General features: G+C 36.5%; 1 protein-coding gene across 2 annotated transcripts in view; it reads left to right on the forward strand.

Moving 5' to 3' along the window:
* The first annotated feature begins 239 nt into the window (after window positions 1-239).
* MAP3K7 (mitogen-activated protein kinase kinase kinase 7) overlaps window positions 240-22,765 on the forward strand; it is a 72,954-nt gene continuing 50,428 nt past the window's right edge. Inside the window, exons 1-5 of one of the 2 annotated variants that reach the window (XM_012444274.3) lie at window positions 240-377; window positions 15,133-15,243; window positions 18,247-18,312; window positions 18,812-18,857; window positions 20,181-20,319. In XM_012444274.3, coding sequence (XP_012299697.1) covers window positions 258-377; window positions 15,133-15,243; window positions 18,247-18,312; window positions 18,812-18,857; window positions 20,181-20,319 — 482 coding nt within the window. In that variant the 5' untranslated portion in view covers window positions 240-257. The remainder of the gene's footprint in view (window positions 378-15,132; window positions 15,244-18,246; window positions 18,313-18,811; window positions 18,858-20,180; window positions 20,320-22,765) is intronic. The other variant, XM_012444275.3, reaches the window with a different exon arrangement.

The following is a 22,765-nucleotide window of genomic DNA, read 5'->3' on the forward strand; positions in this document are numbered from 1 at the left end:
AGTTTACGGCCCGCCTCCTGTTTCCGATTTCAGCCCGGAACCGGAAGTGTAGTGGGCGGGGCCCGGCAGCGGAAAACGCAGCGGAGCCAGAGCCGGGACACGGCTGTGGCCGCTGCCCCTACACCCGCCACGGACCGACGGGTGGTAGGAGTGCGCGGCTCCAGGCTGAAGGTCGGTCCGGAGGCGGGTGGGCGCGGGTCTCACCCGGACTGTCCGGGCGGTACCGTTCCCGGGCCCCCCGGGCGCCGCGAGAGATCATGTCTACAGCCTCAGCCGCCTCCTCCTCCTCCTCGTCTTCGGCCGGTGAGATGATCGAAGCCCCTTCTCAGGTCCTCAACTTTGAAGAGATAGACTACAAGGAGATCGAGGTGGAAGAGGTGAGCGAAGCCCGTCATGTATACGCCTGTCCCGGCCCGCCCCTACCCCGCCTCTGCCTGTGCCTTAGAGGTCCTGGCTCTGAAGGTGCCTCCGCCACCCCTCTAATTCGCGGACCCTGCGGGGTCCACCCGGGAGACCCCACATCCCTCAGTGACGCGGGAGTGGGAGTTACTCTCTGAGCTCAACTGTTCGGGAGTAGCTTTTTTTTTTTCTTCACTTGGGCACTCTTGATTTTGGATTTGATATCCCGGTGATAAACAGGAGAATGAACTGGTGAGATATTGTGGTCCACCAGTTCTCGTATCTGTAAGTAGTAGTTTCAGCGAAGATCGTAGCCGTTCTGGAGTTTCAGTTCGCTGGCCGTAATGTTCTTAATGGTCAAAGAGTGTATGATGTTCGACTTCTACCTCAGTGCCTGGCATGTAGGGGATGCTCAATACATGCTTGTTAAATTAATAGATCATCAAGTCTAATAAAGTGTTTCCCTTGGCACCGAATGGTTCTCAATTTCCCCGATTTAAATGCTCAGATTTCAGTTGGGTTAATGTAGATAAATTTCACCATAAGTAGCATAGACTGGTCTACAATCAAAATATGTTTCAAGTAACATACTCTGAAGAGATAACGAATGATTATGGTGACAGTCAGAGTATTGACATTAGAAATCGTTATCAGAAAACCCATATCCTCTCTTTATTCTGCAGTAATTTATTTTAGAACCAGTTATTTCAATGTGACTTTAAAGCGTTGCTTCTTTTCAAATTAACAGAGAGGTAAATTGGGTTCTAATGACTATAAAATTTAGAAAAGTAAAAACGGCGTATATATATTTTAAAGACACTTTAGAATTTGTTAAAAACTTTGGTTTAAAATACCAGCTCTTACCTTTTATTTGCCCTTTTTTTTTTAGTTTTTAAGCACTTTGCGTTTTATATACCATGAAAAACCTAGTGAAATATTATAGATTGTCAACAAGTTGTGTCTACTTTAAAATTGTAAAATTATTTTTAAGTATCAGCAAGTTCAAAGTAGTGAGGTAGCATTCAACAAATAAATTTTTTTTCCTGTGCATGTTTTGGAAGAGTAGTGGATTACTGGATTACATGTATTTTTATCACATAAAGTAACTTTAGAGATCATTGAGAACATCCTTATTTTACAAGACAATATGATGGGAAGAGCAAGGTCTTTCAAGTTAGAGGAAAGTTCAGTGTATCAGATATGCCATTTATTAGCTGTGTGATTTGGGGCAAGTTTCCCAACCCCTTTAAATTTTAGTTTACTGTAAGAAAGAGATAATAAATTGTTTGATTTTATCTGCATAACAGATCGTAGTAGACATTATATGCAAAACACCTACCACAGGGCCTGACACATATTAGGAAATCTAGTTCCAGAGAGGAAATGTGACCTGCTTTAAGGTCAGATGGCTAAAAGAAGACCTGAAAAGAGGGAGAAATGTTTTTAGTGTATTTTTTTTTTACGTTAAGGCTATGATAAATTCCTTTTCCAGAAGTGGATAGTTGATCCAGCTTTCATGGCTAATATTCTTTTTTAAGAATACAAATTCAGTGAGTCAGTATACAAGAATTGCAGTTTTTAAATAAGTGTTTGCGTCTGCTCTGTGGTGAATTACTATGCTTGTAGACTACAAATTGTTATATAATAATAACTTGTGCTTTATGGTCTACTAAATGCTTTCACAAACTTACTTCATTTGGTTCTTAAAACCTTATTTTCTGTTTGCTTCTTTCTAAGGCTTTTTACATTCTTGATTCATGGAAAAACAAGTTACTAAGGAGGTAGTTACCATTTTGATGCTCTTCCCCTACAGCTGTTTCACTTCTTGTTAGGTTTGTGTGTTTCCAAGACCCTTCTCTCAGTTTAGATAATGTTTCAACCTTTGTGTATATGTGGGTGTGTGTGTGTATGTAGGACATTTCTGAGGAGTAGGTTTTTGTTTATAGATGAAAATTTTTTTCTAATGGTAGGCAGTTATTTGGGTTTTTTGTTTTATTCCTTTTCATTTTTAATACTCCGTTCATTTTTGCATATAAGGTTGAATTTGGACCTTTCTGATATTGAAAGCATTACATAATTTCTATCATCTTCATTTGCACACATTAAAACAATGTTATACAATCCAGGGTGAACCATGGACACCTATTAGCTCTTTGTCAACTTAGATTACACTTCCAGTAAAATTGTGAGTAAAATAACAGAGGAAGGTAGCCAGAAACAAAAACTATTTTATGTTGCTTTCAGTATTTTATATTGTATGAGAATATTACCTTCTAAATTAAGAAAATAGTATTTTGTATTTCTCAATATAATTGAATTGTATTATGTCAATATAACTAGAAAGTTAAAAAAAAAAAAAAACTCAACCACAGGCTAAATATGCAGTCCTTTGGTTGATACATTTTTTTTTTTTTTTTTTTTTTTGAGAGGGAGTTTTGCTCTTGTTACCCAGGCTGGAGTGCAATGGCGCGATCTCGGCTCACCGCAACCTCCGCCTCCTGGGTTCAGGCAATTCTCCTGCCTCAGCCTCATGAGTAGCTGGGATTACAGACACACGCCACCATGCCCAGCTAATTTTTTTGTATTTTTAGTAGAGACGGGGTTTCACCATGTTGACCAGGATGGTCTCGATCTCTTGACCTCGTGATCCACCCGCCTCGGCCTCCCAAAGTGCTGGGATTACAGGCGTGAGCCACCGCGCCCGGCCGGTTGATACATATTTCTAAGACATCAGCTGATCTTGGATTTCTAATATTGTAACTCAGTAGTATTAGTTGGCACTTCTTAGATTCAATTCTGCTATCAAATTAGGTAAGGTCTCAGCCTCAGAAATCTGCCTAGGTACTTTTTTAAAGTCATCTAGTTTTTACCATCTAGATCTGGCTATAGAGAGTGTTGGAATAAAAGAATGTGTACATCAGGGATGCAAGAAGTATTATACAGGGTGGTATAATGGAAAGTGTTCTGGACTGAAATATGGATTCTGCCATAATATATTTTTGTAACTTTGATCAAGTCACCACATTTTTCTGGGCCTGTGGTTACCTATGTAAAATGAGGGATTGAACAAGATCATTTAAGGTCTTTTCCAGTTCTAAAATGAAAACACATTCATTGTTTCCAGTATTTAACTGTTTTCTAAAGTAAGCTTAGAAGTTCTTTAAAGACAGTTATGGTCTCCTATAGCATTTAGTTGGTGACCAACTAATCCTGGGTTGACAGGACAAATGATATCCCAGTTTACAGATACTGACAAGGAGTCATCGAGTTTGACTTGCCAGAAGCCACATGCCTAAGTAAATGGTAAAGCTGAGAACTGAATTTGAGATTTCTCACTTGTGAGTCAGTTGCCCTTTCCACTGGATTTACAATGTCACTGCAGTTCTGTCTGAAGTACTCTATAACCAAACCTAATATGGGAAAGGGGAAACAAAATACTGATTTCCTTTTTAGTGTAGTTGGTCTTGAGCATTTAATGAACATTCTCATCTGTACCTAATACTCTGAGGTACTATAAAAGATGAATAGGGCCTGACATGGTGGCTCACACCAGTAATCCCCGCACTTTGGAGGGCCAATGTGGGCAGATCACTTGATGCCAGGAGTTCAAGATCAGCCTGGCCAACACGGAGAAACCCCGTCACTGCTAAAAATGCAAAAATTAGCTGGGTGTGGTGGCACACGCCTGTAATCCCAGCTACTCTGGTGGCTGAGGCATGAGAATCATTTGAACCCAGGAGCTAAAGATTGCAGTGAGCTGAGATCATGCCACTGCACTCTAGCCTAGACAACAGAGTGAGACTGTCTCAAAAAAAAAAAAAAAAAGACAAATCCTAGGATTAATCTCCTTAAAATATCTTAGTATGAGACTGGAGTAACACAGAACAGTTAACTATAGACCACACATTTAAAACTGTGAATATAGTGTAAATTGAACACTTAAGCCATAATTTGAAAATAGAGTTAATCACAGAAGGTTCCATTGAGTAAGGACAAGTTTTAAACTAGGTTTTGAATAAAGTGACCATCATGGGTTGGGAAAGTCACTAAGATGAATTTTGTTTGCAGTTGTTCCTCTGTCTAAAGTGCTGTTTCCCTAGAACATCAGATGACTGACTCCTCACCAATCAAGTCCCACCTCAAATGTTATTAATTAGAGAAGCATTCCCTGAGCAACCTAGATCTTTGTCGTTTCTATTATCTTTCATGGTACTTACCAGTAACTGAAATTGTGTCTCTCCTTCAGCAAAATATAAGGTGCCTTATTCACTTTTGTAACCTTAATGCCTAGAACCTAGAAGGTTCTCTCTATTTGTTCAATGAGTACATGAAATTATCATAGCATAATCATGAGAATTAAATGCCCATTTTGTTCTCTTATATTACATGTGATTAAACAGGAGCTAAGTTATGTGATTTGGCTAAGGCAGCACATTAGAAATGAGATCTGAGTCTTATTTTAATGTTGATTCCATTATAATTAGCAGATACTTTTGTTTAGCAGGGATAAAAGATGCTGTAAAGGGCCAGATGCTGTGAGTAAGCCATGTATGGTAGGTCTTTACTACAGAGTGCTAAAAAGACCCTATTTACAATGGTTGCTTTTGAACAGGGAGACTCATGAGACTGACCTCAACTATAGTATAGGAACAAGGCTACAGTATTGGACACATACAATTACTGCAGCATTTATATATATTCTTCAGCTTTGTTAAGGAAATGCACAAAGATTTTCTTTTAGAAGCTAAAATATACTACAGTAGAACTTCAACAGTTATTTTGTAGGATTAGGTTATAAATATATGGGAAATTGGTATTAGAGAAAAACCTAATTTATAGTGGTCTAAACAAACTGAGTACCTAGATTTGTTAGTCACTATTTAATTATGGATACCCAAAATAATCAATACATTCTTTCATGTGAAACTTAGTGACCACTGATTTCAGTAGAAATCTGGAATTTCTATAGTTAAGAGGTAGCTACAGAGATAATTTTTGTATTATGCGTGTGTAGCTTAAAGGATAACATGAGCATATTATTTGAAATAAAAGCCTAGTAAATGGGTGAGATGTATTGTGGCAGGTATTAAAAGACTGCATGAAAAATTCAGAAAAAAATTTGAATAATCAAAGCTTTACTTTCATGTTATCAAATCCATCTCGTCAGCAGATGGCAGTTCTACTCTGCCACAGTTTATTAATAGATATTGAAGTTCTGACATCGTTGGAGGCTCCAAGTCCTAACTAATAAATGTATGATCTATGCTTGTTCTGTCATCTTCCGCATTTCTAGCCAGACAATGGCTGCATCACCAGGGGTCCATTCAGATAGTTCATAAAACAGGGCCAAACGAAACTGACAGCTATAGTCACTGAACTAAAAATAATGTGAATTGGGAACAATTAAAAGAGTTATTTAATAATAAATTAAAAGCACAAAGGCATCCATCCTTTTTCATTTAGTTAAGTTGGGTGTGTGTTTGGTTGTTTTCTTTAACATGACACGTCTGAAGGAATGGAGTAATCTTACATTATAAAGAAGTTAATTTTTAAAGGAATTACTTTCTTTAAAAATAACACACATGCACACAAAACCTGATTTTGGTTTTTGTGCCTTTCAATAGTAATTGCATGGAAATATTCTATATACCATCTCATATTCTTCTATATTTTTTATTAAGAAATTAAATTTAAATCTGCTTAATTGTGTGAGACTAAAATTGTAGACTCAAAACAAAGAGGATTCAACCATAGGGGGAGAAATGTTTATCATAAAGTAATTAATCAAAAACATTTTGATTTAGAAAACATTCATAAATTTAGAAGGAATTATTTCCAAATTCACCTCCCTTTTAAGACCGAAGTCCTTTTTAGCATTCCTCTGTTTTTTACAGATAAAGGATTATGAAGAATATCTAAAATATTGATTTGGGGGTCACCATCTTAGTTGGATGTGTATAATTGGGGAGTTATTTGTAACTTGATATGTTCTCTTTTTTACTCTTTTGATGAAAGTTCAGCTTTGGGGAAAAAACAGTCAATTAAAACAATGTTGGGCCAGGTGCAGTGGCTCACGCCTGTAATCCCAACACTTTGAGAGGCCAAGATGAGAGATTGTATGAGGCCAGGAGTTTGAGACCAGTCTGGGCAACATAGTGAGACCCTTTCTCTATAAAAAATTTTAAAAAATGAAAAACCTTAATGTTAATTACAGTGTGTCAAATAAACTATATTATTCAGAAAAAAATATAATCCAAAAAGCATGTTTGATTTGTGAGTAGTGTGGACTAGAAATTTGATAGTAGATAAAAAGTGGCTTTCTTTCTTTGTTTTATAACTTGAATATTAAGTTTTTTCATTGTTTACCTCAGTTGCCAGTATGTGTCAAGAGTAGTCATCTATGCCACTTTTTTCTATTGATCTACCATATGTCAAGAAAAACATCAAATTTGCTTTCTGTAGTTTGTAACATTGGCTCACTCCTTATCTAATAATGTACATCATCTCCTTATGTGTTTTTAGGCTTGGTCTTTGAAGTCCAGTCATATTATTACACATCTATCTGATCTTCACTATTTTATGTTCCTGATGAATACAATAAGTAAATTTGTTACCAAGATATTTGTATTTGAAACATCTTCTTAAGTATATATGATAGATTTTTTAAATCTATACATATGTAAGATTTTCCCCAGTCAGTGGAGTGCTGTTTTACATAGTCTGAGAGAGCTAAATTGCAGACAGTAATGAACTTTCTTAAGCAGCGTGTCCTGTTAGAGCTGGTATCCACATTTTTTTGTTTTGTTTTGTCTGTCTCCCACTGGTAAAACAAAACATTCTCTATTTTGTATACTCACAGTTTTCAGTGTGTATGTATAAAATAGATGTTTTTCAATAATGGGAGATGAAAGAGTGATTAGCAAAGCTTAAGTTGTGGTTCCATACAGTCAATTGATAATGGCTCGAGTTGCAGTAAGTACTTTCTAAATAAAACCTTTCTAAAATGTGAGGATTGACTTTAGTAAAATGAGATAATATCTGTAAATCTACTTAACTAAGGTCGGGTAAACTACAGTATGCACAAGTGAGGGACAGATAATGGAGTCAGTATTTGACATATTGAACTTAAGAAGCTTGTAGGACCCTTGATTCTCGAAGGCAGTTTTAAATATATCCTGAGCTTGGGCAAAAGACCTGGATGGGAGAGATTTGAGAATATGGAGCCATAAGATTAGAGAACGGATTCGGAAAGAAAAGGGCCAAGGACAGAACCCTGGAAAGTATCAGCATCTAAGGTTTGGACAGAGGAAGGAACAATCAGTGAAAGAATCTAAAATATAACTCTTTCTTAAGCAGAGACAGGCAGAGAAGGGATTGTTGACAGCCATCTTTGGAGACTACCATACACAAGCCTTCTATCAACCCAACTTCACTCTTTTTTCTTAAAGAAGATTAGGGCTTTTTAAAACCCCCTTCTAAACAGCTAAAAATCTGGTTTGAATATAATCTTTTGAAAAGTTGATTGTTGTTAGTTGTATCATACTTGCTTCCTTTGAGTAGCATTTTTCTCTGTACCAGGCACTGGACCAAGTCCTGTGTGTATCTGGCAGGCCTCTGTTTTGTTGGCACCATGAAACATATCCAAAAGCTGACTCTGATTTACTAATTCCATGATCCTTGAATAGGTAACTTCAGTTCTTGGAGCTTTGGTTTTCTTCTCTCTAAGGTGGGAATTAAAACTCCTATATATTCATGGGTTTATGGTGAAACTCAAACTCCATCATATTTGTAAGAAAGAGCTTTACAAGTTGTAATATATTGTTAAATATAAGGTTGCATTATCGTTATACAGATAATAAAATTGCATTTCTTTAAAACGTTATTTCTTGAAGAAAGGGATGAGAAGTAAGTTGGAATGCCCTGGGAAGCTTTTTTTCAAGCTACATAGCACCTCTGCCACCTCTAATTCCCGTTCAGACTTGCTCCCTTAGAGAGCTGATATCAGAGTGGGGGATGGAGAGCAAAATATAACATGAAACAACTTTACCAGTTGTATATATCATCTAATTATTCTATCTTCTACTCTTATGGATATATGCTTCTGCTCTTTTTTTCGTTTAAAGCTCAAAACTCCTGTCTCTGGCCAGGAGCAGTGGCTCACGCCTGTAATCCCAGTACTTTGGGAGGCCAATGTGGGCAGATCTCTTGAGCTCAGGAGTTCAAGACCAGCCTGGGCAACATGGCAAAATCCTGTCTCTACTAAAAATACAAAAATTAGCTGGGTATGGTGGTGCATGCCTGTAATCCCAGCTACTTTTGCGTGAACTAAGGCAGGAGAATTGCTTGAAACAGAGAGGCGGAGGCTACAGTGAGCCGAGATCACGCCACTGCACTCCAGCGTGGGCGACAGACTGAGACCCTGTCTCAAAAAAAAAAACCTCCTGTCTCTATTTCTTACTTGTTTTTGAAAAGTTCAGAAATGTAACTTATTCTATAACTGCAATTATAAGTCATTCCTCTTTTCAACTCAGTAGAGAAAAGCATTTAATCTTGCCACAAGGATAATTTCAATGTAAAACTTATCTAAATATCTTTTTACTCAGAAAATTCAAGATTAATTCAGTTATTTCAAATTCAGTTATTTCAAAATTCAGTCTTCCCTCATAAGGATTTTCCTTTTTTCTTTCTCCTGCCCAAGATGACATCTGGGTGCTGTAGAAAGCTTCCATAAATAGTATCAACAGCAAGGGAGGGCTCTCTGGTCTGTGTGATGGCTTCCACTGAAATATCTTGCCTTATTATATTGTTAATGGATTGGCCTAATGCAGTGGTTTTCAAACATCGAAACTACCTGCAGGGCTTGGTAAAACATGGATTGTTTGGCCCTACCATCAGACTCAGTAATTCTGGGTTGCAGCCTGAGAATTTATATCTTATAAATTTCCAGGTGATGTTGATGCTTCTGAATCAGAGACCACACTTTTAGAGCCACTGGCATATGCTTTCACTCTCCTTATATCTGCTTTCCTCCTGGAACATTGTTTCCTTTTGGCTTCTCTGACGCTCTCCTACTTTCCTGCTACAATATTGACCGTTACTTCCTATTTCTTGCCCATTCCTTCTCTTTTCTTGTGATCGAAATGTTGAACTACTTCAAAGCTCAGTTCCTAGACCCCAGTATCTCCATATTATTTTTGATTACCTCTTCCAACTGATTGACTAGAAAAACTGACTACATGCTACTGACTCCCAAATTTGTATATCTTTGCCTGATTTGTTCATAGATCCTCTCACTCAAGTTTCTACCTTCTTACCAGATATCTCCTCTTGGATATCCAGTAGGCTTCTTAAACTTCATTTGACTAAAACCAAACTGAGTTATGGAAAAAAAAAAAAATCCGTCATTCTTATCCCTCAGTAAACTGTTGTCCGGTCTAGGTGTTTTTCTTGATTCATTTCTTTTCCTCTCCACCTGTCCTGCCTGCATGCAGACCATCAGCAAACCCTATTGACTCTACCTCTAAAACATGTTCCGGATCTGCCCAGTTTCTGCACTACCATTGACCTTGCCCTTGCAGCTATTATTGCTTCTTTGGGCTGCTGTAGTGGCTTCCTAATGGGTCTCTATTTATATATTCTAGCTTTCCTACAGTTCTTTCTTTAAGAGCTGTAGTGATTTTTTTTAATGTAAATCACATAACATCCTTACTTCCTTGAATCGTTCTAGTTCCTTCATGTTACACATAGACTGAATTTCAAACTCCTTTTCATGGTAGGAGAACAAGGATTTTGATTTGGTTTGTTCACTCCTGTATCTTCAGTGCCTAGAATAGCGCATAGCCCTTAGATGGGGCTCACATATTAGAGTGAATAAGAGAGTGAGATTTTCCTTTTCCCTTAAGCAAAGTTTTATATTAGTTGTTTCTTCTCCCTGATCTTTTGGTTGGTACCTTGTGTCATCCGAATATCAGATTAGTAACCTCTTTATATGGCCTTTTCAAACTGCCCAGCCTGGAGCTGTCGCTAGTCTCTTGGTCTTAGCATCCTATTTTGTTGGTGTTCTATGTGGCTTTTTTTTTTTTTTGACAGAGTCTCGCTCTATCCTCCAGGCTGGAGTGCAGTGGTGCAATCTCGGCTCACTGCAACCTTCACCTCCCAGATTCAAGTGATTCTCTGCATCAGCCTCCCGAGTAGCTAGGACTACACACACCCGCCACCACATGCAGCTAATTTTTGTATTTTTGGTAGAAACGGGATTTCACCATATTGGCCAGGTTGGTCTCAAAACTCCTGACCTTGTGATCCGCCTGCCTCGGCCTCCCAAAAGGCTGGGATTACAGGCATGAGCCACCATGCCCGGTTGACTTTTTTTTAAAGTCTGATTTTTTTCTTACTCATCTTTTGTTTGTATAGCAATTGTCTTTTCTCCTTCTACCCTCCCTCCACATATACTAGAAAGTACATTTGTGCAGATCAGAGCCTTTGTCTTATTTCTTTCTGTATTTCTGATGTCCCAAACGGTAGCTGGACATAGTAGGCGCTAAAGAAATACTGGTTTAAGGAGTAAAGAAATAAAGTTCATCATTCTTTCAGCATCACACCTCACTTGCATCCCTTGAAGGCAGAAGACCTGACCCGTTTCTCCCTGCTTGCTGACTAGACCTTCCCCTTGGCTTTCATTAATCCTCTGAAACCCAGCTGTGTCCTTCATTAAGTGTTTAAGCTAGCTACCATTCCATAACCTCTGATGTAGGTCCCAACACTGCCCTATAGCAGCCTCCTTCCTGCAGTCAGAAGACTCCTTCATTCTCAGTTACCTTGCTTTTTGCTTCACTACAGAGTTTTTCTGTATCCCTTACATGTTCTACTGGGGCTGAGGGAACCCAGGATAGGGCCTTCCTTGGTCTGTCTTCCTTCCCACAATCCTTACTCCTTTGAAGTTTCTGGTGTTTGCAGAGCACATTTTGTGACAATGCCTGCTCTTAGGGATCTACGTGAGGAGTGAGGGGGATGAGTCTTTTTGCTCTTGAATCCCTACCCTAACCCTGTCCTGAAAAGGGGGAGGGAGGAGTTCATTAGCCTTCATCATAGACTCTTACCTTTGGCTCTCTTCAGCTGGTAAATGTTTAAAAGTTTTTACCTACTATTATTTAATCTTAAATTTCTTCTCTACCTCACTTTCATTCCATGGAGGCAGGGGTCCATTCTTTATACTTTTTCTTCTCATCCCCAGTATATTTACCTTTATGCTATTTTTAAAAATGTGAAGTCATTTTTGATACACAGAAACTTAATTCCTTAAGTATTGACTGTGCTTATAAGCTCATTCCTTTGAATTCACAGCAGTTACTATTTCTATCATATATTTCAGTTCAGTACAACCTTGGATACCTTAACCTTCATTATAATTTTAGATCCTGTTCTTGTACTGTGCATGTGAAATATCTTATGGCCCTAATAACAGTGGAGGCTTCTTGAGCCCATGTGCTCATCTTACAGGAATGAGCCTGCTTTATATTTCAGAGTGTTCTAGAAAATTGCTTTCTTGAGCAAACAGGAGAAAGTTTATCATGTCCTCATTTGGTCCCATTTTGTTCCGATGGTTTTAAGTTGAAAGCTCAGAATCATCTCTACTCTCATCACTAGGTGGCACTTGTGAATCACAAATAGTCGAATTTTTATGACAAACATGATTCACAAATATAGATAATGTTTGGAATCCCTGCATGGACTTTCCTCAGAACAGAAAAATGAAACAAGGGGATTCCTAATAAGTATCAGTTGCTGTGATGTATTTATATAATACATGGTTGAAGAATAAATTATTTCATGATTATTTATTATTTAATAGTAATATCAATAGATAGTCTGGTCTCTATGCATATCTTTTTAGACTAATGTTGACACTAAGTTGAAATTTTTTTAGGACCTGCTTGCTATTCATCTTAGTTTATTGTGAGAGAAATAAGTACTACAGGTCAGGTTCAGTGGCTCATGCCTGTAATCCCAGTACTTTGGAAGGCTGAGGCAGGGGGATTACTTGAGTCCAGGGATTCAGGACCAGCCTGGGCAACATAGTGGGGTCCCATCTCTACCCTCCCCCCACAAAAAAAAAGAAAGACTAAGAAATGAGTACTACAGCCCTTTTTACTGATTCATACTCAATTCCAAGCACTTACTGTTCTTTGAAGTATTTGAGGAAATATCTGATTTTAACTTATGAACCCTATAGATATTCAAAACGGAAAATGTCAGCACCTCCATTTTACTATTGAGAAAACAGAAACTCAAACTTGTCTACCATTAAGAGCTAATAGGTAGACAGCCCTACATTCCAACTCAAGTCTATTGGATTTCAGAGCCTGGGTGTGCTCTTTCATTTATTCTAATGGTACCAGGTAGCCAGTATCTTCTATTCACAATAAAGTAACTGAATGGCAAGTACAAAATGTCTGATGAGAGTTGTTAAGGAGAACAAGAAGCTAAATCACAGAACACTGAGTGCCCAGGGCTAGGAGAAGTAAAATGGAAAGTCAACAAAAGAAAGACTAGCTACTAGAGATGTTGGCCTACTTTGTAGTTTTGCCTAAAAGCAGCCCCATTTCATTTAAGTCAGTGATGAACAGAAGCTGAATATAGAGTATGTTCATTATTACACGCTCTAGGCTTCAAATCCTGGCTTCTCTGAATATTTTCTCACCATCTGATCTTGGGCAAGTTAAACCATGTGACGCCATTTGCCTCCCTTTTAAATAGAAGAGAATTAAATGTGTTAATGCATGAAGAGCACATAGAATAGTACCAGGTACATAGTAAACATTCAATAAATGTTAACCATTTGAGTGGCTTTAGATCTTGAACAATATGATAAATGTTCATTGTGCCTTAAGTGATTCATGTAGTGGAATTTAAGCTATGGCTAGAGTGGCCATACACATCCCAGTTTACAACTACTGTCCTAATATTATTATTAATGCCCCCTTTTTACTCTGCAAAGTGCCCGCAGTTAGATAATAAATCATCTGATCAACCTAGCTATAGTCAGCTTTGTTATAGAAGGGTTTTGTGCCAAGAATTTGTTCCTGTAAGTTTAAAGTGAAAGTTTCTCCAAGGGAAGATATTAACTTCTACTTCCCTACATAGGGCTTTATATATGTTACAAATTAGGATTGTTGACATTCTAGTGTTAGACTACCTGGCCTCAGACTGCACTTTTAACACTTGTTAGCTATATAGCCTTGGGCAAGGTAGTTTACTTCTTTAAAGCTAGGCACTTCAACTGTAAAATGAGGATAGCATTAGTACCTGCCTTGAAGGTCTGTGTAAATAAGGTAATGTATGTAAAGCATTAGTTAAGTGCCTGCTTAACACACAGATTTTTCACTAAAGAAAAAGGCCTTGATACAAAGTGCTTAGGTTCATTGGAAGTTGAGAGATTGAAGTAGATGGTACTTAACTAAGGTCCTTTTACAATGATAAAATCTATCACAAATCAAAAAGATTGTAATAGCATGGAGAAAATTTTTTAAATCAGGATTAGATGTGCGTGTAATATAAAAAATCAAATGGTTCTCCAAAAATTCTTATTAAAAAAGACTTTAGTCCTTTATACGTCCTCCAGTCTAATTTTCTGCTTCCCAGAGACAACTTTGAGCTCATTCCTTTGTTTGTTTGGTGCCCCCATTCCAGATGATTTTATTCTAACAAGTTTCAAAAGCTGTTTTTGTATTCTTCAATTTTTTTTGTATTATGGAAAATTTCAAACATTTGTAAAAATAGGACAACATGAGAGAGCAGTGAATCCATGCAGTACTCATAGTTGGCTTCAACAGTAGTATGATACATGGCTGATCTTTATTTTTATGACTTTTGAAAAATAACTTTAATGAGATATATTTTACACATCATAAAATCCACCCATTTGAAGTGTACAATTTAGTGGGTTTTGCAAATTTACCAAGTTTTCAGCCACCACCATAAATTAGGTTTTGGTGTTTTTTGTTTTTTGTTTTTTTGAATCATTTCATCACTTTGTCAGGGTACCTGCTACTCATTTACTGTTAATTCTGATTTTCACCCTTGGACCCAGGTGTCTATCTTTATAGATTTGCCTTTTCTGAACAATTTGTATAATGGAATCGTACAATATGTGGTCTCTGGTCTCTACCTTCTTTCACTTAGCATAATGTTTTTGTAGTTTTTCTTGCTGAATAAAATGCCATGGAATAAATAGTACTATATTTTGTCTGTGCTTCATGTCCAATCTTTTAACATCTGCATTTATACCTTTCTCCTCCATTCCCTATCTCTATTCAATTATTCAGACTATTTTTAATTTCTTAAATATGATAGCTGAAAATATTTATTACATATTCCTGCTTTTTCTTTTTCCAAATCATAAATCATCTCTGTCTTCTCATTCGTCTTGCCTGTTTCAATTTTTATTTCTTCATTTAACAAATCGCTTTACTTTGTTCCTCTGTGTGTCTTTTTTGGTTTTACTTGAGAATAAACGGGTGTCCAGATCATAAATTTTCAAAGATAGAGACAAGTATGCATTTAATTAACTTCTTACTTTAACAAAAATTCTTACTGGTTCAGTGGCAAATCCAGATACTGTTGATTTCCACCTCAACTTTTTTTTTTAATTTAAAGTCTTAAAGATCGGCTTCAGTTTTTTTATATTGTGCTGGATCTATTTGATTCCAATTCTTTTTTGTTTGTTTAACTCAGGTTGTTGGAAGAGGAGCCTTTGGAGTTGTTTGCAAAGCAAAGTGGAGAGCAAAAGATGTTGCTATTAAACAAATAGAAAGTGAATCTGAGAGGAAAGCTTTTATTGTTGAGGTAAGTTGACATGTCATTTCTGTTATGTAGTTCTGCACCTAAGATATTCGGTGAATTTAATATTATGAAACAGATAGGTTTCTCAGGTGTCATTTCTTTGTATACATCAGCAATTTGGTTTAATCAAAGGTTGTGCCATAGGAACATTTTTTCATTCATACTCTTAATTCTGATGAAAAATTAGTGGAAAAGAGACTTAACTACATAAATGAATTCACCCCTGAATTAAAGCAGTTTCATCCATGGAATTCAGATCTATTTCAAGGCATAGTATTTTAATTTTAAAATAGAAAAGAAATGGTACGCTTTCCCATTATCTAAAATTAAGAAATTTTATCACTCATTTATAACAGAATGTTTTTAGAAACTCAGATTATTTTAAAGAAAAATTATTTCAAATTTTATTTTTCTCATTTAGCATGAAAATTTGCAACTGTTCTCTTAGAAATAGATTAAATTGAATGATGAAGAAAAATCCAGTAATCGTGAGATTAGCATATTATCAAATGTGTCCTTTGTTAACTTTGTTATTTTGTATATTAGATCACATTATTTAGTGAAATCAATGTTTTTATCATTGTTAAACCTCATTGGGCAGTGGATAAATGACCTCTACCTTATAATCCTTCTGAATTTATATTTCTTTTTTCATTTAATCATAATTTCAAAATATACTTCATGATATTTTTTAATGTATAACATGGAAAAATGAGGACTTGTGATATGAGGAAGTGATATGTAAGTAGCTGAGTGAGTTGAGAAGTGCTGATAAGTGATTTGATGTCAGCATGAAGAAAGATGATTTCTAGTAGTGTGCTCTGGGAGTCTGGCTTCAGCATTGTTTTATGCAATATTTTTATTACAGTTTAGATAAAGTCATTGAGCATTTCCTGTTACATTAGCAGTTTCACAAAGCTGGGTGAAATAACATATGTATTAAACATTAGGAATTACAAATCAAAAAGATCATAATAGCATGGAGAAAAATTTTTAAATTAGAATTAGATGTGCATGTAATATTAAAAAAAATCAAATGGTTCTGCAAAAATTCTTAGTAAAAACGACTTCAGTCTCCAGTACCTCTTCCAATCTAATTTTCTGCTTCCCAGAGACAACTACTTTGAGTTCATTCCTTCCTTTATGTTTGGTGTCCCCAGTCCAGATGCTGTTTATTACCCCTTCTCTAACGAGTCAACCTCTAGTCTTCTGTGGGAATGATAAGAGATAGTCATTGAGCTGTTTGAAATCAAGGAAGAAATCTTTGGATCTAACTTTTAACCTGTCCCCTGCCCTGTCCTTTGATTAGCTCACTTGCATAGGTACCTAGTTCTGCCGCCACTCCCCAACCTTTTGGAAGCTTCGTGAGCTAAATCTGGTTGCTTCTTTCTCCATTTTTCTCATTGCCAGTTTACTCACCTGTATCAGTTATTGCTGGTCATTTGCTTTCCAGCTTTTACATTCTCTTCATCCTTCTGTGGTTCTGCCTTAACATTTTTTAAATCTTTACCATCTTAGTGGGATTTAGGAAGAGAGGAAGAAAATACGCTTTTATAATCTGCTATCTGAATCTCAGTGCCGAACCTTAGCAAGATGAACTATAGTACATATATTTTCATATAGTAAATAAATATAATAAATAGTGATATTAATTCTTCTGTTAGGACCAAAAATCCACACATGTTGGCTCTAAATAGATAAAGCTTTTTATTAGCATATAGTATAAAGGTTTAGAAACATTAGTGGATTGAATATGAGCCAGCAGCATAATGTATGTAATAGAGAAGAGGAAGAACAGAGGGAAAAGGGCAGAAAAGAGAGAACAAGGGAAAAAAGAATGAGAGCTGAGAGCAAGAAGCAGTTTGCTGTGGAGAGAGATGCATTAATAGAAGTTTGAGGACAGGCATGATGGCTCACACTTGTAATATACCCAGCACTTTGGGAGTGGCGGATGAGTTGCTTGAGCCCAGGAGTTTGAGATCAGCCTGGGCAACATGGTGAACCTGCATCTCTACAAAAAATACCAAAATTAGCTTGGTGTGGTGGCTGTGCGCCTATAGTCCCAGCTACTCCAGAGGCTGAGGTAGGAGGATTGCTTGAGTCCAGGAGGCAGAGCCAAACCTGTTTCAAAAGAAAGAATGAAAGAAGTTTGAGACATAGAACAAGAGGAGTGAGTATAACCAAACCCCTCATTGACCTCAGTATGGATCACTGGATCAGGGAAGATTGAAACCGAAAAAGGGAAATCAGCTAGAAGACTATAGTAATCACTGCAGCAGTTCAGGTTGGGATTACTAAAGCAATAGCAGTGGGAATGGAGAGGAGAGAATTAATTTGAGAAATGGGAAATGGAATGGAGGCAAGTATACAGAGAGAGTACACATTTTAAGTGAGGTAGACTAAAGTTTAAACCCCACTTCTTAGCTATAGAACAGGTCATTTAACCCTCTCTGAGCTTTAAAGTTAAAATCTCATCTTTAAGATGGAAATGATAATACTAACCTTGCAGAGTTGTGATAATTATACAATATCTATAAACTGCACATCAGGGCCCCACACAGAGTAGCTAGACCATTCAGTCATAGCTGTGAAGATGATGGTAACAATGATAACATGACTTCTTCTGGTTTGGATAATGTAGCTCAGTACCATCTCTGAGATCATATCCTAACATTTCTTGTCAGAGTTCATCTCTTCTTATTCTATGTACTCATCGTGCTTTGTTCATAACTCCTGTTATAGCACTTTGCACATTGATTTAATTATTCACTTTCATGTCTATCTCTCCAACTAAACTGTATGAGCTGGAGAACAGGGATTCTGTGCCATTCTGGGCAGGCACTTGGTATTTTCAGTGGCTATGACTACAAAGCCTGTTACATAGTAAATAGTGATTGTTGAATGATTTAAACAAATGTTTTGTACAACAGTAAGATTTTAATGATACTATGAAATCAGTACTTCAAAAGTGACTACTTTTTAAAAGAAACTTGAATTTCTCAACAGCTTCGGCAGTTATCCCGTGTGAACCATCCTAATATTGTAAAGCTTTATGGAGCCTGCTTGAATCCAGTAAGTTTTTACTTTTTCATTGTCACCTGTCTGTAAGAAATGACATGGCAGATGTAAGTCTGTAGTTTATGTAGCTGTTTTGATCAACTATCTTAGATATGTTTCTGAAAGAACACTTATAGTTTGTTCATTTGACTTGTTTCTAGTCTTTTAGCAAAACAGTGTATCAGAAGAGTTGTTTTGTGTGCTCTTGTCCAATAACCTCATCATCTTATGAGGCTTTTGATATCCTGTGGCAGTATCTACTTACTGGTACTAGAAGAGTCCCCAGAATATCTTGTGATTATATTTTACATGCATCTTTACTCTTAGTGGACTCCTAGAAGACAGTCTTAGGTCATAGATATCTTTTCCTTCCATGGTACCATTCACATAGTAGGGGACAAAAGAATGATTTTTAATATGCCTATAAAATCAGGGGAGTGAATTAAATTCTCTCTCAGAGGCCCTAAGATGCTGTAGCTTCTTGGTTCATTCTTCTGGTATATGTTTCCTTTAGGTGTGTCTTGTGATGGAGTATGCTGAAGGGGGCTCTTTATATAATGGTGAGTGTCATTAGACCTGTCTTTATCTAGTAGATTAAAATAATTTGAAAACTTTTACTATAAACTGTAAGTGGTTTAACATTCTTCACAATTTTCTGTCAGAGTCTCAAAAGGAGGTAATTTTTAAAAATCTGCTAAAGAATAAAAATGAAAAGATTCTATAACATTAGTATATGAAATTTAGAGGTCTATCAGTTTTTTAAGTAGATGGTACTTTGCATTTCATTAAAAGCATTTAAGTAAAAATTACTTATTAAATAGATTTTAAAATATCTTCAGACGTTTTTCTTCTTCCCCTCTCCTAACTTTGAGCCTCCTCATTTTAGAACTCTACCCATATTTTCATTTCACTCTGCTCCATTTTTTCTTTTTTTCAATTTTTTTTTTTTTTTTTGAGACCGAGTTTCGCTTTTGTTACCCACGCTGGAGTGCAATGGCACGATCTCGGCTCACCGCAACCTCCGCCTCCTGGGTTCAAGCAATTCTCCTGCCTCAGCCTCCCGAGTAGCTGGGACTACAGGCACGCACCACCATGCCCAGCTAATTTTTGTATTTTTTTTTAGTAGAGATGGGGTTTCACCTTATTGACCAGGATGGTCTTTTTTTCAGTTTTTTAAAAACAAATGTGAAAACTCACTTCACAGAACATTTTATTTGTAGCAATGAAAAGAAAACTTTGTGTAGTTACCTTTGTGGAACAGAGCTCTTTTACCCTAAAAATACCAACCATATGCGGAAATGTATTGTGTCTTATAGTACCAGTTATATGAAACAAGTTGTTACATTTTATTTTTTAATTAACTTTATTTTATGTAAACTTTTACTCATATTTACTGCCCATGTGTTCATCATTGTTGATGAATATCTAATACCCCATTATTTTATTTGGTTGAACTACTTCTGGTTTATAACCATTATAGAAAGTACAGGTGCAAACAAGCTGATATACATTGTTTTATTTCTTTCTGTACTATTCTCTGCCTCTCTCTTGTAGTAGTGTGCCATAAGACTGCTCAGAATTTATATTACTGTGTAAAAGTCTTTATCAGTTTGAAAAAACATGGTAATGTATATTGATTTTACTTGAATGCATGAATAACATTTAATAGGTATACTATTAAGTGTTACATACTATTATGGCAGTTATCCACTCAAAATTATTAGATATTTCCATCTTTTTTATTTAGAAAAAAATTAAAAGCAGGACTGATGGAGCATATGTAGAAAAATACCTGGTCATGTGTTCTGATAGTGCTTGCATTCACACTGTGTCTTTTGTTAAATGCAATAAAGTTCTTTTTAGTTTGTGCCTTTCTTTTGCAGTGCTGCATGGTGCTGAACCATTGCCATATTATACTGCTGCCCACGCAATGAGTTGGTGTTTACAGTGTTCCCAAGGAGTGGCTTATCTTCACAGCATGCAACCCAAAGCACTAATTCACAGGGACCTGAAACCACCAAAGTAAGTTTTGATAATGTGGTAACTCTAAGCACCTTCCTCCTTCTCTTTCCATCTTGTCACCCCCAACCCACTCTCTAATCAAGCTGATTATTTTACAAGAGTTTCTCTTTTCTCTGTTTGGCTTCCTCAATGTTTACTTTTAATTCACCTTCATCATTTAGTCATTTATCTAAGCTTGGATTTTAGATGTTGTCTTTAGTGGGATTTTTATTTTTAGTAACTTCTACCTTAGATTAACATACTTCTAGAATCTCTTAGCCTATAAAAATCTCATTTTGTGCCCTCAGTGTATAATGTTGCTCTTAGACAATTCCTTGAGGGCAGAGACAGGTCTGACTTTTTTTTTTTTTTTTTTTTTTTTTTTTGCTATGTCCCTAACACTTAGCACATAGACATTCTACAAAAATGTGCAGAGTTGTTATTACTTGCTCTTTCCGAGGAAAGTAAAAGGGCATTTCTTGGCATCTGGGTAGAAATTTAAAATATTCTGGAACTCTTTATAATATGAATCCTTGGGACTTTAAAACACTTACAAATTGTTTAGATAAGTATTTTAAAGGACTAAAACTTTGGGGCTTTTTTTGTATAGGTATTTGGTTAAAGAAAACATACACATAAAACATATTGTTTACTTTTCTCTCTTTTTTTCTTTTATGCACCTGTGACGGAGTAAAAATAGTCTCCACATACCTTCTTTACCCTCCCCCAAGCTCCCACCCCAGCACATTAGTCTTTACAGAAGAGGTCTCCCTTAGGAAATCAGTACAGTCTTCAGTTATTTCATTCTCTTGATAACTGGCTTAAAGCATTAAAACATCCCTTCTGGGTATAACTTGTCACTCTCAGGTCTAATCTGATATACTCTACATAGGTTCCAACTCTTAAAATCGCTGTTCTTGCTAGTGTATCTTATCTCTACTCCTAAGCTTAAACTGATTTCTATTTCCCCAGGTCACTGATAAAATAATGTTTAAGCTTTTATTTTTCCTAAGGCTATTATCTTAGTTATGTGCCTTAACTAATGAAGAAATCACTTAGCCCAGTCATCCATTTCCCACTGTATTAACAGAGTTGAATTATTAAAGGAGACTCATGAGAATCACAGCTCTTAACTGGAACAAATTGACAAATAATCCTAAGGATATAGGCAAGCATCAGGTACAGCCAAAGCATTCTTTTCCTAAAAGAGCTTGAACACATCTGATGCAACACCCAAAAGTATCTTTTTTTCTTCTCATTACTAGGTGTTTTGGCTTTGGAATAAATGATTAGTTATTAAACAGTATATGGAGAAATATCTTACGAAAGGAAGTCATTTCCATTTTCTAACATCTTTTACATTGCACTAATTACACAGCTTAACTACTATCCCCAATCTTCTACCCCATAAATTTTATGTTTATTTAATCAACCTAGTTCAACCAGATACATCCTTCTAAAATCATTTATAGATAGAGATTCTCCTTTTGCTAGTAAATACGATTAACATATTTATAGAAGGTCTGGTCTAGGTCATTTATTCCAGGCCTCTCCATTATTAGATTCATCTTGCAAATCGTCTTTGGAGCCCCTGGTATACAAGTTGGACTTTAGAATCAGAACTGATTCCTATTCAGAAAGCACTGAGGAAAAGAAAATTCGTTGGAATGGCTATGCTTTTGCATACAATTGGGTGTACATGAATACCTGCTTATTTTCAGTGGAAAACCTACAGATTCTGTGGTCAGGAAGAGTTCCTCAGAATGGTATCTAAACAAGGTACCTGATGATCTAGGGAGATGTTTTATACACTGTCAAGTTGTGCTTGTGCCCATGTTTTATCTTTTGCAAATTTATTCACATGTACATTAGAAATTAATATGTTTTCAGTCTTAACTGTGTGAAAGTAAGCCTACAAAGATACTTTAAGTTCAGATTTCAGTGAGCCTTGAGTTTCATTTTCAAGGCTGGTGAACTTTTGAAGTCAAATAAAAGAGTACTAACATAAAAGTCATTCAGGGAAATTATCTTGAATTATCAGAAATTATCTTGATTTCTTTTTTTTTCTTTTTTTTTTTTTAGAGACAGGGTTTCACCATGTTGGTCAGGCTGGTCTTGGACTCCTGACTTCAGGTGATCCGCCCACCTCAGCCTCCCAAAGTGCTGGGATTACAGGCGTGAGCCACCGCACCGGGCCTTGATATCTTGAATATACCAGTATAAAACAAGGAAACCAGTTACAGAGTTCTTATCATTTTCTTGGGTAAAAAGTATAAGAGTTTGAACAAAACATTGAGATGAGGGGAAATTTTTTTGTTGAACTACCTACAAAGGTAAACTGGATTTAGCATTGTTTTCACTGGAATGATTATGAGTCTTTTTGGTATTAAGGAACTGTGAATAGTAGTTTATCTGACTTATTTTAGTCACACTGGACTAAAAGAGAAGAAATTTCTAGATAACCTCT

This window comes from Aotus nancymaae, unplaced genomic scaffold (assembly GCF_030222135.1).
Source record: "Aotus nancymaae isolate 86718 unplaced genomic scaffold, 86718_ANA_hifiasm-v0.15.2.pri h1tg000040l, whole genome shotgun sequence".
NCBI lineage: Eukaryota > Metazoa > Chordata > Mammalia > Primates > Aotidae > Aotus > Aotus nancymaae.